The sequence below is a fragment of the Python bivittatus genome, unplaced genomic scaffold (genome assembly GCF_059951505.1).
Source record: "Python bivittatus isolate LINGU-HERP-01145 unplaced genomic scaffold, Pbiv_v1 ctg000470_np1212, whole genome shotgun sequence".
Classification (NCBI taxonomy): Eukaryota; Metazoa; Chordata; class Lepidosauria; order Squamata; family Pythonidae; genus Python; species Python bivittatus.
The window spans coordinates 3,804,361-3,823,524 of NW_028277065.1; the positions used below are offsets into that span (position 1 = coordinate 3,804,361).

Here is a 19,164-nt window from a genome sequence, read left to right on the forward strand (position 1 = left end):
TAGAAAAATTACAAAGGAGTTTCCTCACTGTAAAATAGAAGAGTTGCCAGGGATTGAGTGTAGTTAATAGTATGAGATTAATGCATTGGTTACCATTTTTTTCAACAAAAGGCTTGGTGTCAAAGATAACATTTTAGAGAAGGGCAAATGACTGTCTCTTTATGTACCCCAACTCCCCAACTCTTCTCAGATTGTTAGATTGGGGTGATTAATGACTATTTCAACATATGAGACACTCTTATTAGGGCAAACAGGAATGGTCATAACAGTCATTTTTTACTTGCAGATAGAACAAGTTCATCTGCAGTCTGATAAGCAGAAATTGGCCAAATTGCCTTGATACATCCTAGATTTATCCTATGTCCTAAGGTTTAACATTATTAAGCCTGGGTATGATTTCACACATAGCTGGATCACTGAATTGAAATTTATTAAATTAATGTATGGATCCTTTTCTTTTCCAGGATGCATATAAAGAAAGAAAATCCTCTACAAAACAGCACTACACCAACCAAATTCATCCTCGTGGGTCTCTCTGAAGAGTATCATTTACAAAGCATATTTTTCTCTATTTTTCTGGGAATCTATATCAATGCTTTAACTGGAAATGTTCTAATCATTCTTCTTACATTGGTTGACCAAACCCTACACACACCCATGTATTTCTTTCTAAGGAATCTATCCTTCCTTGAGATATGTTTCACATCAGTCATTGTCCCCAAGATGCTTGACAATTTCTGCTCAGGGAATAAATCCATCTCCTTTCTGGGCTGTGCTCTGCAGACTTATTTTGCATTGTTTTTGGGTGCAACTGAATGTTTTCTTTTAGCCTCGATGGCTTATGACCGCTATGTTGCCATTTGTAAGCCTCTGCACTATTCTGTCTTGATGGGGCAAAAAGTTTATACAGGCCTAGCGGTAGCCTCTTGGCTAAGCGGGTTATTGATGTCCTTTGGTCACACCAGTATGATTTTCACACTGTCCTTCTGTAATTCTAATGTTATCAATCACTTCTTTTGTGACATTCCCCCTTTACTGAAATTGGCTTGTGGGAACACCTTTAGGATTGAAATCACTGATTTTGTAGTTGTAGTGATTTTTGCTACTTTCCCTTTTCTTCTGATCTTAATGTCTTACTCTGGAATAATTGTTGTCATTTCAAAGATCTCCTCCTCTGAGGGCCGGAAAAAGACTTTCTCCACTTGCTCCTCACATCTCATTGTTGTGACCTTATTCTTCGGTTCTGCTTGCATTAAGTATATGAAGCCCAATTCCACATATCCTTCAAATACAGACAAATACCTCTCCCTTTTTCACACAATCATTAGCCCTGCTTTAAACCCTGTCATATATAGCTTGAGGAACAAAGAAGTGAAAGGCGCCTTTATGAGACTCTGGGAAAGAAAACCTTTGGATTGACTTATTGGCAAAAACATGTATTGTAAAATCTGAAGTAGCTGTGTGCTTTGTACCATGCGATTTCCAAGAGTTATGAAATTCTCTTTCTTTTAGGAAATTCCTGTAATGAAGAGGAATGAATAAGTCACTTAAATATGAAAGATCTTGTCTTAGGAACAATTACTGTAGAAATAATGCCTTGTAATTGTTGTTTATCCTAATAATAATAATAATAAAAAACATATTTAATGTGATGTTTAAAAATTACATAAAGAAATATGTAAACCTGTTAAACATTATTCACTGTCTAAAGAAGAAACTATAGCCTACGTGTTCAGACTGAAAGGATGAACTCTCATTTTGTATTGTGATTAGCTAAATTATTATTTCTGACCAACAGCCAGGTATAGATGTCACTATTCTCACCAGACATTAATAACATGAGTTTTATTCACAGTTTGAAAAAGGAACTGCAGATTGCATATTCTGTAGATTGCATATTTTGAAATAACTAACACTGGAAGGTACTGGAAGAGATAATTTTATTTCTGAATGTTCCCTTTTTACTTTGAATCTCTTTCTCCAACATTCTCAATCCTTGAATCACCCTCCCCCCCCCCAAAAAAATAACCCCACACATCTCATGGTCCCTTTATTATGCTTCCAAGAACAAGAAGAAGACAAACAAAAGAATTCCAGATTAATTCTTACTGATTAGAGTGGAATTTAAAAGTAGGTTTTGCATATATATAAATCTATATGTGTGTGAGTGAGTGTGTGTATATGATTTCACAAATCCTGTTTAATATGAGTTGAATTTTTTTTCTGCCAGTTTGGTATAGCCTGTCATCTCTGTAGCCTCCCTTCCCTTAGGCATTCTGCTTAACCTAACACTGGTTGCAACAGAATTGGGGAACATGGCAAGCAAGCTAGTGTTGTACCTTCCATGGCATCTTCATTTTTTTGCTGGTACCAGCTAGGATATTAGGCTCCAAAGTCCAATGAATTACACTGAACACTGAATATTAAATACCCAGAATTTTGTCTTATATCCATAGTGCCCAAAGTGTGACATCTGGATCAGGTGCACCCTAAGGTTGGATCTCATTTATGAACAGGAGCTCCCTCAAAGTGACTCTTTTGACCCTCATTTTGAAATTTTGAAGTTGTGGGGAGGAGGGATGTAAAGCTACATAGGGAATTATGGTTCCTGTTATATCCCATAAACCATTTCTGACTTCCAAAAATTGGGCTGGATTTTTACTTTTTTGACCTTTTAAGTGAAAAGAAAGAAAGTGACTGATTTATCCACTGAAGTCACCCCAAATGCATACATATCTATATAGCTACATATTTATACGTGACTTTGATCTTCCATGTGTTTTTGGTATTCTTGTTTTTGTTGCTGCTATTGTTTTGTTTCTTTTTGTTTTTCTTCTGAGAAGAAGCTAATATATTGGAAAAGGAGTTTCTGTCATAGCACCTAGTATTAACAACAACAAAAAATTAATAACTCTGGTTTATTATGGGGAGGGAGGAATAGTAAAATAAAATTACAAAGAAAATAAAGTAAATATAAATAAATGATACAATCCCACCCTTCCACACACTCTTTCTTTAATTGTTGTGGTTGCACCTCACCTTGTGGCACAAAACTCAAAGTGGTTGTCAAAGCTAACAGAAATTGTGTGTCCCCCCCTTTTCCCCTGTAAACTATTGCTACACGATATTCTTCACACAATTCCTAAAGATTTAACCATTATCAAAGCAACATTTCCATAATACTTGGCAACCTGGATATCTTGCTGGCAGGATTATACATCACAATCAAAATAACTTTGTGGGGGAAAAAAAGTAAATTTCATCTCCATACATTAACCACAAAAAAGTTAAAAAGCAAATATAAAGCAATTAACTCTGGTGATGACTGCAAATGTAAGATTAGAGGTTACTTAGACATTCTGAAGGATATCTGAGCCTTTCACTGTGTTGGATATATTGAAGGAATTTGAAAAGTATATCAGCCAAAATAAATAAATAGATCCCACCCTTCAGTGGATTGGAGACAAAAATTAGGCACATTAGGATATTTTCAGAAAAAAAATAGCAATTTCAGAATTCAAAAGGAATCATAGAATAGGAAAAAGAAAGGATCTCACTAATCAATATATAAATGATATGTTTGAAGAAATCAAAAACAACAAACCATTCTAGCATTAGGGATATTTGATAAATTCTGATACGTATTTTGTAGATAGAGAGTTTATGATTTTTTCTATGTTCTTTTTTTTTTTTCTTTTGTCTTTTACTTTGCCAGTTCTGTATCTAACCCCCATGCTGTTTCAAAGAGAGAAATGTTGATTTGGCAACATTCAATTCTCACTGGCAGTCTGCACTGGGGAGGGGAAAAAACATAACTATATACTTAGGGAGAAGACTTTTCTGTTTTTCAGTGGGTTTGCTGATTGCTTTGTAATAAATTAAGCCTCACATTTCAAACCCCACCATTCATGCCACACTAACCATCACAGCCAATGGGGTGGGGAGAGGAGTGTTTAAGAAGGCGCCCCAGAAATGCACACAAACACAGAATGAAAGCCTGTTTGAGCAAGTAGAAGGTATCAGACCCTTACCTTCCTTTCATTTTTTTTTCCAGTAATGAAAGAGATGTTGGTTTCAAGAGTGGACACTCCAGAGGAAGGTTCATTTAGCAGTTTAATTATTTGGTTACTCAAATTGTGAAATGAATGCATTGAGGCACTATCTCTAAGCTGCAAAGTTTGTAGGAATATGGATGACAAAAGAATGAAAAGAGTTTCCTTTTTCAAAGAGGAGCAGAGTTTCCAAAGAGAAAACTAGAGCTAGGTACAAATGTTCTGCTGAATTTCACCAAATATGTACAATAAAAACCAAATAGAAAAGTTCCTGAAATTTCTCTAGGGGAAGGTGAAATTCTCTAAGAACTTGTAAAGTGCAGACTCTTCCTTTTGTAATGTCAGGAGCATCACTACTGTCGGAAAAAGGAAGGAAGGAAGGAAGGAAGGAAGGAAGGAAGGAAGGAAGGAAGGAAGGAAGGAAGGAAGGAAGGAAGGAAGACAAAAACAAAGTTGCAAGTTCGCTCCTTTTTCTTTAAGAATTATTGAATTGTAAGGAGCTGCAATGTAACTAACAGACAACCCAATAGATATTGTAAAATGTAAGAAAATATGTTTACTCACACTTCTTGTCCATTAAATAACTCCCAAAACCTCATTAAATTCTGCAAATCATATAAATACATTTTTAAAATAGTAAATAGTGTAAAGTGTAACATACATTTATTTATTTATTTATTTATTTATTTATTTATTTATTTAGCTTTCAGTCATATAACTGTATGAAAATTTATTTATACTGCAGAGATCAGCATATATTAAACCTTTGGAGTCATGCATTAGATCAGCATTAAATCAGTTCAATTATTATCTCCTGGAAAAATCAGAAGTGACACTGAGCGATTGGGAACAAGTGGTTCTTTATGCCTGTACTATTTTCAGTAAGTTCAATATCTTGCTGTTCCAGCTTTTAAAATTGTTTTTATTCAATGTGCATTTTTATTTTATTATAAATCCTGTTCATTTCAATGGATGAGACACATAGCACATATTTAACCCCAATGTATGCAACATTTACATGCTATTTTACAGAATTAATGTAAGATTTAAGCAACCTAGTAAACCCATTCCAGACTTAGAGTTGAAATGTATTCTTTTGTTGAAATAGAGTTGAAATGGATGCATTTTCTCAGCTGGACAAAAATATTATGCATGCTTTTATGCTGCAGTTTTCATAGTGTTGTGAACATGCAATATGCTGATGCTTTTAGGATTTTAGGACTGATGCTTTTCTTTGAGTCAGATGTAACGCCTGGGTCTACACAGACAAGTCCATTCAATTTATTAGGGAACATTTTTCAGAAGTGGTTTTGCATTGTACTCTTCCTAGGACTGCGAGACAATGACTGGCCCAAAGTCACCCAGTTGGCTTCTGTGTCTAAGGCAGCATTAGAACCCAGATTTCCTTGTTCCTAGTTCAGCACCTTACCACTAGACCAAACAGACTTCATCTTGGATTAAAAATACCAAAATCTAGCACCAGGACTGCATTATAAATGTTTGGATTTTTCTGAATATCCTGTGCAACACTCTCTCTCTCTCTCTCTCTCTCTCTCTCTCTCTATATATATATATATGTGTGTGTGTGTGTGTGTGTGTATACACACACACACACACACACACATATATATATATATATATACTGTATATATATATATTCATACTCTGTATGTACTGTATGTATATATAGTTTTAGTTAATATTAGTATTAACATTAAAAATAATTTTAGTACATTGGATGTGCAGAAACTGCCTGACTCGGGGGGTTTAGAAAGAACCAATAAGGTTGCATACACACTAAAAAGTCAAGTCAAGTCTACTTTGGGTCAAACTCAAATCTTGAGGACCCACATAAATACAATGAAACACTTTTCCTGGTTGTATAACAAAACATTTTGTTGTCCCTTTCTTCTGAGATTTTTTTAATTTCCAGGAAAGCCTTACTAACACGAGGCAAGAAAACGTTGTGATTCTGTTGTTGCTTTGTAGAATTTTCCACTGATTCTGTTGCTGAAGATGGACACTGAATAGGGACAACGCCATTCAGTGCATTTTTCTACATATACAACACAAGACAACATTGGTTTTAATGCCATTAATACTGAGAATAGAATAAATGGCTAAAATATTCCAATTCATCCTAGATTCATATTGTGCCCTGAGGCTTAATGTTAGTAAGTGTGTATACTTCTGCACTGTATTTTAATTCTTTAAACTAATATATAATTCCTTTTCCTTTCCAGGATGCATACAAAGACAGAAAACATTCAACGTAACAGCACAGCCCCATCCAACTTCATCCTCTTGGGTCTTTCTAATGAGCCCCACTTACAAGGCATATTCTTCTCAAGTTTTTTGGGACTCTATATCATTACTTTGAGTGGAAACCTTCTAATTATCCTCCTTACATTAGCTGACCCAACCCTACACACACCCATGTATTTTTTTCTAAGAAATCTGTCCTTCCTTGAGATCTGTTATACATCAGTCACTGTCCCCAAAATGCTTGACAATCTCTACTCTGGAAATAAATCCATCTCCTTTATGGGCTGTGCTCTGCAGACATACTTTTCAGTCTTTCTTGGTGGATCAGAATGTTTTCTTTTGGCCACAATGGCCTATGACCGCTATATTGCCATTTGTAAACCTCTGTATTACCCTGTCCTGATGGATGAAAAGGTTTATAGAAATTCAGCTGTAACTTCTTGGTTAAGTGGAATATTCATGTCTTTTATTATTACTAATATGGTGTTCAGAATGCCCTTCTGTGGTTCCAATGTCATCAACCACTTCTTTTGTGACATCCCCCCTTTACTAAAACTAGCTTGTGGGAACATTTCTATGACTGAAATAGCTGTTTTTGTGGTGGCAGTTCTTTATGTTACTTTGCCTTTTATTCTGATCTTAATATCTTATTCTGGGATCATTGCTGACATTCTGAAGATCTCTTCCTCTGAGGGCCGGAAGAAGACTTTTTCCACCTGCTCCTCACATCTCATTGTTGTGACCTTATTCTTTGGTTCTAGTTCTATCATGTACCTAAAACCCAATTCCACTTATTCCCCAAATACTGACAAATACCTCTCCCTTTCTTACACATTCATTAGCCCCATTTTAAACCCTGTCATATACAGCTTGAGGAACAAAGAAGTGAAAGGTGCCTTTATGAGAATTTGGGAAAGAAAACCGTTTTGATGACTAATTTTTACAAATGTGTATTGTATAATCCGAAGGATAGATGATATTTATACCATGTGATTTCCAAAGCTTATACTAATCTGTTTCCTAAGGGATATTCTGGTAGTGATGGATATGTCATTTAGATTTGAAAGATACAGTATAGCACCATTCCAATAAAATTAGAGGGTCTTGTGAAATGAAAGTTGGAAAAGCTCCTTTAAGAAAATACTGAAAAAAAATGGACATAATCTGTAGAACAAGTCGGTCTTTCCTCTAAACTCTTAATACAAGCTTGGATCTTTGATTTCCTTTGTTTTCCATAGCCCTTAAATATCAGTAATAATACCTTGGGTTAGTAGGGTATCCTAATAACATCAAATAATTGTTTAATTAAATTGTTTAATTAAAGTGCTTTTATGAGAATCTGGGAAAGAAAACCACTTGGTTGACTAATTTTTGCAGACTTACATTGTATAATTCCAGGGAGATGTGATATCTGTACATGTTATTTCCAAAGCTTATACAAATCCCTTTCTTAAAGGAAATTACTGTAATGATGCATATACCATTTAGATTTGAAGGATCTAGTACTATTCCAATGATATTGTCTTAGAGGTCTTGTAAAATGAAATTTTGAAAGACTCATTTAGGGAAATACTGAAGGAAAATGGGCAGGATGTGCAGAATGAGTAGCTCTTTCCTTTACATTCTTAATACAAACATGGATCCTTTATTACCTTATTTAACTTCTGAGAAATAATATTCCCCAAATCTTTCCAGCCATTTCAACCACTGTGCTTCAGGAAAAGGTCTCCAGCATAACATGATAATGAGTTTAGACAGCTGCTGGCAGAGAGGAAAACTTCTCAAGTTTGCTTTCTCCCTAAGATCATTTAATACACTGTATACATCTAATAAAAATATTTGTGGTCTCCTTGTATACATTGTGCATGTATTCAAAACAACAGAATGTAAGAGTGTGCATGTGCGGGGAATATAATAGGTAATTGGTTATGTTCATCCTCTTGACTTTAAAGGTCAGAACAGAAATATCTCAGCCTTTTTTCTTTCTTTTTTTAATATGTTGGAAGGGTATAAGGGGTAAAAGGGCTACACCCACTCTAGGAGACTTCTGGGCCCCAACACAATTTCCCTCCATGCTGTAAATAACCCACATGTTGCTTTTTTTGTTTTGTTTTGTTTTTTGTACTATTGAATACAACAATACTGTAAACAACAAACAGGAACAATAAACAAATAGGAGAATGCAAAGTGCATACTGTTTGATTAGTGTAATTAAGGGGAAAAAAACCCTCAGCATCTGATCTCCCAGCAGAAGACAACAAACAGGATGATGTTGTTATTGCTAAATAAGTTACAAAGGTAGTTCACCATTTGTATTGCAACCACGACCAACTAAGGGTACATGCAGAAGTGAAGGAGAGGCAATAGTGATTTCAGGGAAAGACCTAATGGTTTGGGATTGATGTTAAATAGGTTTGGTGAAGAAAGACACATTTGTTAAAATAATAATAATATTAATAATAATTTTAATTAATTATTTGTTCTCAGCTAAAATCAATCCTGAAACCTAGTCTAGTTTTCCTTCCTTCCTCCCTCCCTCCCCCTCTCCTCCTCCTCTTCCTCCCTCTCCTCCTTCTTCTCCTCCTCCTCTTCATCCTTCACAATAATCATCCAGTTATCTTTGGTAAAAGCACAAGCCACCATCAAATATACTTCCTAACTGCCAGGTGAAATATGGCAGACTAGCATGTCTCTACAGTGAGGATGATGCAGAGGCAAAGACTGACAGCTGGACAACATGCCCAAGCTAACAAAGCTTCTTCAGACCCTGTGGGCAACCTGTGAGTAGAGCGCCAGGAGCTGCAAGGGAAGACACCATGCTCACAGCCTTGCACAAAGCCTGTTTAAAGGACATTGGGTCTGACCAATCCACTTTCTAAAACATGTTTAAATGAATCAGATTTAAAGTGTAAAGAGACCTTCAGAGCAGCAGAGCACCTAAAGTTACCTGGGTGAATATATCTTTGATCCAAGAAAAATTAAAGCAAAAAGGAAGGAACCAGATTTAAAAGAATTAAATGCAAAAAGCTTCCTGGGGTGCAAAAAGCTTCTTATTTTGGAATAAGAAAGTTAAAAAATAGACTAAAGGGAAAGTTAAATTTGGAATATTGCCTCATTTAAAGTATTTTGCGAATTAAATAAACTGATAATACATATCTCCATGGGAAAGAAGAATGTTTAAATTTGTTAAGGAAGCTGATGGGCTGTGTTAAAGAAAGAGATAAGTAGAAAAAGAAGGGAAACATGAAACTCTGAGAAGACCATGTGATTACAGAAGTATGGAGTGCTGAAAGTGACTAAAGTGTTATAGACATGGGGGGAGGAAGCCTCTTACTCCCCTTTTATGGATTACAAATTTGAAATAAAGATTAATGTATTACGAAAGGGAATGAAAGTTATAGAAGTGAGGAGAGGATTGTTGGACCACTCCAGAAAAACGTATCTGTTTACAACAGACAAATTTATAGAAAAGGATACTATTCTATCAGCTAGCAAGATTATTATATGTATATAAAATGGAGATATATTGTAGTACCCACAATGGAAGATAAAATAACAAGTACTTTTACAGAATACTGAACCTTTTTTGGACTTTTTGCTGAAAATGGAAAGAGCTAAAATGGACAATGGATGAAGTGTTGAATAAGGGGATGAAGGGATTATGATTATGTATAGGAGGGGCAACAACTTTGACTTAACTGTTGTAATGATGGTCAGAAGTCACTTCTTTAGTTATCTTTTTTCCCCTTTCTTTTCTGTTAACTGCATTGTTTCCTGCACTGTTTCCTGCATTGTTTTTCTCTTCTTTCCTTCTTTTATATATTTTTTCTTTTTCTTTTATTCAAGTAAAAATTCTCTCTCTCTCTCTCTCCCCCTTCATATATATGAATGAATACACACACACACACACACACACACACACACACACATACATATTGGTCCCATTGGTGGTAGGAGCACATGGGGCAGTGACTCCTAAGCTGGGAGAGTGGCTCCAACAGATCCCAGGAACAACATCAGAGCTGTCTGTCCAGAAGAGTGCAGTGCTAGGAACAGCTAAGATACTGCACAGAACCCTCAAACTCCCAGGCCTCTGGTAGAGGACTCAAGATTGAGGAAGACACATATCACCCATAGGGGTGAGAGGGGATTTTTTTTTTTTTAATCTTCATCAGAAAGTGATCTTCGGATTGAAATCTACCTACTTTCCATTTCTTGTGTCCTATTCTTAATTCAAAACCTTCTGGACAGCTCTTCCTCTTTGCATATCTTAATAAAGCTGAGTTTTATATACAAAAAAGAAAGATTCTCAAATAATTATCAAATTCCATCCAGTAGGGCAAAGATGGCACAATGGTGCCAGTGATATTTCCCTTGATTCCTACTGGATTCCATGTCTCATCTCAATTTATTTTTGATTTTAATTGCCTAGATATAGATGTATAGAATGACAGCTGGCATGCTATAAAATAAATCACCATCATTCTATATAATTTTTATGTAAAAGAATTCCTGTAGGTGCTACATGTATACATGTAAACCAAACAACCTAATGTGACCACTGACTGGGGGAGGGGAGAAGCAAAAGAAAATAATGATCTTGGGAGGAGGAGAGAACAAGACAAGGCAGGGAGTAATCTCAGCACTTTGCCTTCTGATAATTTCAGCTTTGTGATAGGTCACATCTCCGAGTCAGCCATTTTGTGAACCGACAGGTATCCATATGCAAGCCATTTTAGAAAAGCATCTACAACATTTTCCCCTCAAAAAGCAAGTCCCAGACTTATATTTGTATGTGTTTTATACCAAAAAACAATTCTGAACCATCCTAGAAAGATACAGATCCCTCTAGGCCATCCATATTTCACAGTGTCACTTAATATCTCCACCTTTATACATTAATTTCTTCAGGGCCTGAACCACCTCTTTATTTCGCAAACTATATATGATAGGGTTGAGTGCTGGAGTAATGATGATATAAAACACAGAAGCCATTTTCACATATTCCTTTGAAGTGCTGGATTTTGGTCGCATATATATTGAAAGGACTGATCCAAAAAAAAGTGAAACTACAGTCATGTGGGAAGAGCATGTGGAGATGGCCTTATGCTTCCCCATTAGACAATATTTACCAAAGATGGAGTACAGAATGCGACCGTATGACATAAGAATTAATAGAAGTGGTAAGACCACAGTAAAGAGACATGAAACAGACATGCACATCTTGGCTTGGTGTGTATCTCCATGAGCTATTTTCACTAAGGCAGGCATTTCACAGAGAAAATGATCAATCTTATTGCGGTTGCCAAAGGATAAGTTCAAAGTAAGTGCAGTATTTATGGCAGAAAAAAATAAACCTCCCATCCAAGAAATAGTTGCCATTGAAATGCAGGCCTTCTTGGTTATTGTGAGGCTATAGTGCAGTGGAAAGCAAATAGCAACATAGCGATCATATGACATCACGCCAAGAAGAAAACATTCTGTAATTCCAAATGAAAGGAAGAAGTAGAGTTGTACACCACAGCGGATGAGAGGAATGACCCTTTCCTCAGACAGGAGATGAGACAGCATTTGGGGCACCACAGTTGAAGTATAGCAAGCTTCCAAGACAGAGAAGTTTGAGAGGAAGAAATACATAGGGCTGTGAAGGTGAGAATCTGCTATGACCAGAATAACAAGCAGCAAGTTGCCGATCATGGCTGTCATGTAAATAAAGACAAATGCCACAAAAAGGACAATATTTATCACCCAATGATTTGAGAGTCCCATTAAGATAAACTCTTTAGGCCAAGAAGTCTGATTGCCATCTCTCAAATTGTCCATTATGCCTGATAAAATAAAAGAAATCACCATTGGTAATACTAGCCACAGCCTAATAGAGCATATTTTTTACAGAAATCCAGCTATCTTGCCACCTTTAAATTAACATATAACACCCACTTCAGTAGTAGGAGTTGGCTCACAAGAACCACCTCCATCAAATGAAACTGTCAAAATGTCTCAGCCTTCAGAGGAAGCCCTGTTCAGTGGGCCAACACCCTCTGAAGTATAGAAAGAGCATAGCTTGATTACTTATGACATCCAGGCTTATAGAACTATTCACTACAAGACATCTGGCTAATTCCTTCTCTTTACTATAGATATCAATGAAATATTAATGCTTTTATAATCTAATTTTTAAAGTTTTATATTAGATGTTGTAGTATTTTGACTTAGGCTTTATTTTGTTTTTAATTTTAATGGCTATTTTAATATCACCTATAGACATTGTTAATAATGGCAAACAAATAAGAAATCAGGACTTGTTTTTACAAACTCTCTATTGTTAATAATAGCAGACAATATCAACAGGATTAACATTAATTTTATTCAAAGGAAAATTGGAAATCAGGCCATGGGGGCATCCAATGGAATAAATGTTTCAGGAATCAAGCACTATAGTGATTTAGCTTGGATATTTACAATCATACCACCAACAACAGCAATTAAAGAAGGAAGATAACTCTACAATTAATTATACAAAGTGCTAGAATCCTTTATGAACTGTGAATCTTGTTGAACTTACTGAAATAGTGACCAGAGTGTTATCTTATGTAACTGTCAAGCATCCAAGGAAATCCAATGCAGAAATTCAAAATGAAGTATTTTTCAAGATGACCTTAAAAATGAAGGCCAAGAAGATCAAATCCTGTTCAGAATGCCTATGGTGTTCTTCAAAAGTACAGTTGTAACAGGTCAGTTCAGCCAAAATGTATTCTGTATTTCTGAAATAATGGCATTCTTTCTCATTGCAAGAGGTCACCAATTTGTTCTTCTTAAAAAGAAGTCCTTTCCAAATGAGAATAAAAGGGAAAACAAGAAGGCGATGAGGGAGAGGCAGGAGGATTTTGAGAACAGCATAATTAATTATCTTAAGAACTATAATAAAACTTTACATCAGGAGAAGGAATTAACTACAGATGTGGTCAAACTTTTAGATGTTCTTTTAGTAATAAAGGAGGATGAAGAATTCAAATTGCATAACATTTTTCAGTCATCTATATTGTGGAATATCTAAGGCATATCATTCTGCTTGAACAGATCATTTCAGGAAAAAAGAAACATTTGGGAATTGAGGTAAATAGGGGATAAGGGATGAAATTCTTGTTGAAAATAATACATTGGGTCTAGCGATGCTCACCTCAGAGTTGTTAATGAATTCAAATATGAAATTTCTGGCACTTTAACAAAAATATATCTAAAATAGTTCTTTGTTCCAGAGGAATGGAAAGAGGCTAGTGTTTCCACTATTTTTTTTTTTTAAGGAATCCAAGAAGTACCCAAGAAAATGCAAGCCAAATCTATTTCAAGTAATTTTGTGGAAATCATTATTAAAAATAAACATACCTACTATTATGGAAGGATATACTGAAGAAAATAAACATGGTTGTTGTAAAAATAAATCTTCTCTCACTAATATTTAGGGCTTTTTAAGCATTTTAAGAAGTATTTAAATAGGAATAGGTGGTCTGATAAACAGATTACTTCTACTACTTCACTGGGAAATACCTGATTTGAGGAAAAGGATCAAAGTCAGGAAGAACCTGGAGATTTGCAGCTTTTAGGAGGTGAGCCAAGCTGCTGAGGATGACTGTATTGTACTCTGCCAGCTTCCTACCAGGTTATAAAAAGAAATGACTAGAAACAGATGAATGTACATGTCATGACAATTCATACCTGCATGAAACGAAAGCTTTGTAGAACTAGAAATTTTCCCTGCAACCCCTCATCTTTACAGGCTGAAAGGCCACAGTCTGCAAACATTTTTCTCTCAGCTTTTCAGAAGTGCAAATGAATGAAGCCCTTGGGTCTGTTGTTACCCTCTGCCATGATTCAAAATCTGGTGCTCTTAGATTCCCTGGCTCTTAATCCTTTGAACTATCTGTGAGTATTCCCTGGATTTATAGACATGTTAAATTAGACTGTACTTGTCTTGGCTTTAGAGACCCTGGACTTGCCATGTCCTCACAACTGACTTCTGTCTTTTATTTCCACCTTAGGCTATAAAGTAATACATTCAGCTTGATAAAGTTCTTCACAAGTTTCTTAACATAAGACAGTAATCATGTAATGAGAATTACTTCTTTTCTGCATCAGTGAAGCTGAGAATAAAAATAAAAGAATAGTACTTACAATGGATGGAGGTAGTGGAGTCCCCTAAGGACCTGTTCTACGGCTATTGCTTTTTCTTTTTTCTTTTACTTGCTTTCAATTATTTTGAGTTAGGCTCAAGTAGAGAGTTGACCACCTTGTGGATAATAAGGTATAGAGGAGAGTTGAAACAAAAAAGGTCTGCATTCTAGAAGGATTTCATCAATTAGGGAAAGTAGCATTAAACTGGCATATGTCATTCAATATTAACCATGTGGATTCACGGGGTGGTGGTGAGGAAATTGCAGTTTTATAGATGATCCTAATGAGATCTAAATTGGTGAGAACTGGGAAGAGAGCCGGTATACAGCTGTTAATGACAAACACAGTTTTTATGCAGTGGATGATTAGGAGTAGAATATAGAACAAAACCTCCAGTATGGCACTCCTGAATGAAATAATGATGCTAAAGCTGAAATACCTTGGACACATAATGCAAATATCGGTCATTGTTAGAAGACCCTAGAAAATAGCAGATAATCAAAAGACAAGATAGCTAGATATTATTGCTGATGACTCAAGCATGAAATAATAAGAATTTAAAGAAGCAGTTACTGGCAGAAAATCCTGGCAAAATGTTATCCACTAGGTCATGAAGAATCAGCAGTGACTGAATGACTGAACTAGAACAACAACATCCTCAGAGTCAGTATGGCTCTCATAGCTATTCTGGAAGAAAAGGAATTAAATTCTAAACCAATAGACAGATCCTTCCTTCCTTCCTTCCTTCCTTCCTTCCTTCCTTCCTTCCTTCCTTCCTTCCTTCCTTCCTTCCTTCCTTCCTTCCTTTTTTAGGCATAGTAGTTTTGAACAAGCATCTACCACATTGATGCCTGCTGATATTGCACTGCAGTGATAATTAAAAGCTATAGTATCATTTGTCATTACTCTTACAATTTAATCACAGTTAAAAAAAAAAACTCTTCAGTAACAGTATGTATTATAAATCTCTGACAAATTCATTAATTTCTACAATTCAGAACACACATTTTTTATGGAAAGAAAAATAATCCTTATACACATGTGCTCTCTGAGGATATTTTTAAAAAATAGATTGCTATGCCCTTGGCTTTTCTCCTTCTTTCCCTCCCCACAGGCATATATTACAAATGAAGAGTACTATGAAGAAATTGTTGGTATTCCACGTTTCAGCAAATTCACATCCAGCCTACAGAGTAATATTCTCTACTGTATGAATAATCGAGAAAGCCAAAGTTTTATATGAAAGCATAAATCTTCCCTGAGATGTGACAAGTGCATCAGTAATACATACAGGAATAATTGCACAAGCTAAGTGCTTCTAGGATCAATTCTCATGAGACAAATAAGTCCACTGTGATTTCTTTTAGTTGGAATTATGATGACCAAGCCCCAATCCCGTGGGATCTTGTGAATAAGAAAACTACCACAGGTGCCTACCAGTTAAAATTACTGTTTATCATTTGTATAAGACATTTCATCCATACGAAAAACCTTCCTGGATTTGGACTATATCTCCTTTCAGAACAGGGAAACCATGAAGTTAAAGAGATCACATTTAACTCCAAACTCTGAGTGGATATATGTGTGGACAAACAAAAGTTCACACTGTAATTTTAAATCTTCAAAATATGAAAAGTGCTGGGTTGGTTTTTGTTTGTTTTGTTCTTTGCTTAAAAAAACATTGCATAGATCAGAAATAACCTCCCTCCCATTCCAAATGTTAAATGGAAGATGCAGAAATTATCACTATCACTATATAAATATAGCCTGATTTATGGAAAGGCTGTTCTGCTAGCAATGATGGAAAAATATATCTCTGTGGAAAATGTGTGTGTGTGTGTGTGTGTGTGTACACACATACATACATACATATAAAAATACTCTAAAGGACTTCACACTTCTAGGCAGGAAATATCAACAAGGGGTTTTCCTGAAATTGTTTGAAACAAATCTTCTTTGCTAATAAGGAAGATAAGTATTCCATCTTCTGAAAGAGGAGATGCTTATCTGTAGCACTAAGTGTTTGAGAATCTTGCAGTTTTTCCTTCAACATAAGGCTATTCATAATAAAGCTATAAAGCTAAGGCTACCATATCCAGATTTCTGCAGCCCATATTTGGCTATGGGATTGTTGAGATCCAGATTTTTTTTTTTTTTAGAATTGCATTGTTCTGATATATATTTTTTCATAATTCAAATTTGACTTTCAAAGGGAAACTAGAAGATAGACATTAATGAGACCAAATGGAGAGAGAAGACTATCTGCTTATATCTGCACTTCTATTTTTAGGATCCTTTTAATATATGCCTAAATGCAATATGCTACATAGCTCTGTATGGTGTTTCTAAGTTAGCACACTTAATGGGAATAGTTTTATTCTGAAGTTCAGTACAACTGAAATAACAGTGAAATCTGCTGACAGTACATGTAATGGGTTGTGAGAATAACCTTGGGAGACAGGAGGAAGAGCTGCAGCCTAGACAATGATCTGATAAATGAAATCCGAGTCCAAAGGAGGAATGGGGGATGGATTAAGTATCTCAGAAGGGACTGTCCCTAGTTCTCTGGAAAGTAAAGGCAGGGGAGGTGGGAAGTGCTTTCGGATTTGCAAGATTGATATCAGCCCTTTGAGGTAGTCAAGACAGGAAACCAAAACCATGAGTACTAATTCTACCTTTATTGTAAGGTTACAGTAACAGAATCTTGCAGGATTCAGCATCTCAGTAGAAAATATCAAACAGGATATTGTTATTGCTAAGTAAGGTACAAAAGAAGTTCAGATGCTATTGTTCACCATTTGTGTTGTAATCACTACAAACTAATGTGACACTGAGAAGTGAAAGAGAGGCAATATTGTTTTTGCTGTTGTTGTTATTAATTTTAAAGGATTTATATACCCACCATATTGTAACAACAACCCTGGGTGATATGCAAACCAGTAAAAACAACAGAGAAGCCCAAACCATAAAATAAAAATCAAGTAAAACTTTATATGGTTTCAGGGAAAGCCCTAATGGTTTGGGATAGATATGATATGGGTTTGCTGAAGAGATAAATTATTTTGTGAAAAAAAATAATTTTCAATTAATTGTTATCTATTGATTTTTGCAGGGGGAATTTTAGAGAGAAGACAAAAGAGGGAGAGGGAAATAGAAACAGAGCAGTTCAACTAATAAACAGGAAATGTTACAAAGCAAACAACGTGCTCCTCAGCCTCCAGTAGTAGTTCCTTCAGTATGAAGATGCAAATGGAAGATTTTTTGTTCCAAACTATAAGATCGAGTATATTCAATATACTACAGTAATAATAATAACACTCCCATCTATATGTGGCAGTTGGTCATAATAATAATTTGGTACATCACAATAATACTTGAGAAGTAAACTTTTCAGTATGAATGTGAAAACTACTTTATACTACCTGCTTTAGACTGTAAGGATTAACAGACATATATCCTAATTTTACTGTGTTTTTATTCTCTAATATTATTTTTCCCTTTTATTATATTGTTTTAATTCTTGATACATTATATTGTTTTAATACAGTGATGTTTATATGATGTGATTAGAGATTATTAACATTCTATTATTTAGATAGCTTAAAGTATTGAAAATAGAAAAAAGAGAAGAAAAAAATCTAGCTGTATTAATTATAATTTAGGAAGCCAATATTACAAGCATAAAATTACTTGGCTTTTTCATCCAAAGTTAAATATAATTTTAAAAACTATATTTTTATAATTGCACTATAATTGCATTGTTTGTGCACTGCAACTCACATCAAGGTATTAGTTGTATGATAATGGTTTTGATCTTAAGCTAATTACTTAATATTAGATTCTCCATTGCTAATAGATAGGCGTTAGATAGAATAGATAGATAAATGAACCAACTATAACAAGAATTAAAATGGAAGGAAGGAAGGAAGGAAGGAAGGAAGGAAGGAAGGAAGGAAGGAAGGAAGGAAGGAAGGAAGGAAGGAAGGAAGGAAGGATAATAATAATAATAATAATAATAATAATAATAATAATAATAATAATAATAAAAATATTGGTTTCTGACTCCCCTCTTTTTATGCATTTGCTAATTTGTGATATTTGTGAACATTCAGGCCTGTTTCAAAGACAGACTGTAGGTGGTTTAATATGTCCACTCTGTGTGATGTGTTGTATGGATGGGAAATACTCTTGCTTAAATTTAGTTAAATTTCTATTGTATAAGTATACTGTTAGTTTTGCCATTGTTGTGTATTCTCCAAGTTTAAGTTCCCAGTCAGATATTGTCAGTTCTCTTAATATATTAAACAATTATTTGATGATATTAGGATACCCTACTAACCCAAGGTATTATTACTGATATTTAAGGGCTATGGAAAACAAAGGAAACCAAAGATCCAAGCTTGTATTAAGAGTTTAGAGGAAAGACCGACTTGTTCTACAGATTATGTCCATTTTTTTTCAGTATTTTCTTAAAGGAGCTTTTCCAACTTTCATTTTACAAGACCCTCTAATTTTATTGGAATGGTGCTATACTGTATCTTTCAAATCTAAATGACATATCCATCACTACCAGAATATCCCTTAGGAAACAGATTAGTATAAGCTTTGGAAATCACATGGTATAAATATCATCTATCCTTCGGATTATACAATACACATTTGTAAAAATTAGTCA

The 19,164-nt window shown here is 35.1% G+C and overlaps 2 protein-coding genes across 2 annotated transcripts; both read left to right on the forward strand.

Annotated features, from left to right (window-relative positions):
• The first annotated feature begins 465 nt into the window (after nucleotides 1–465).
• On the forward strand, nucleotides 466–1,419 carry LOC103055802 (olfactory receptor 10A7-like). The gene has a single exon (XM_007443705.1). It carries the CDS (start codon nucleotides 466–468, stop codon nucleotides 1,417–1,419), a length of 954 nt encoding a protein of 317 aa, XP_007443767.1.
• A 4,877-nt stretch (nucleotides 1,420–6,296) lies between these two features.
• LOC103056040 (olfactory receptor 10A2-like) lies at nucleotides 6,297–7,247 on the forward strand. The gene has a single exon (XM_088143153.1). The coding sequence runs from the start codon at nucleotides 6,297–6,299 to the stop codon at nucleotides 7,245–7,247; it is 951 nt and encodes a 316-aa protein (XP_087999279.1).
• The last annotated feature ends 11,917 nt before the right edge of the window (nucleotides 7,248–19,164 follow it).

Excerpts from the sequence above, each read along its gene's own strand:
- LOC103055802 (XM_007443705.1), top strand. The coding sequence starts at position 466 with ATGCATATAAAGAAAGAAAATCCTCTACAAAACAGCACTACACCAACC.
- LOC103056040 (XM_088143153.1), top strand. The coding sequence starts at position 6,297 with ATGCATACAAAGACAGAAAACATTCAACGTAACAGCACAGCCCCATCC.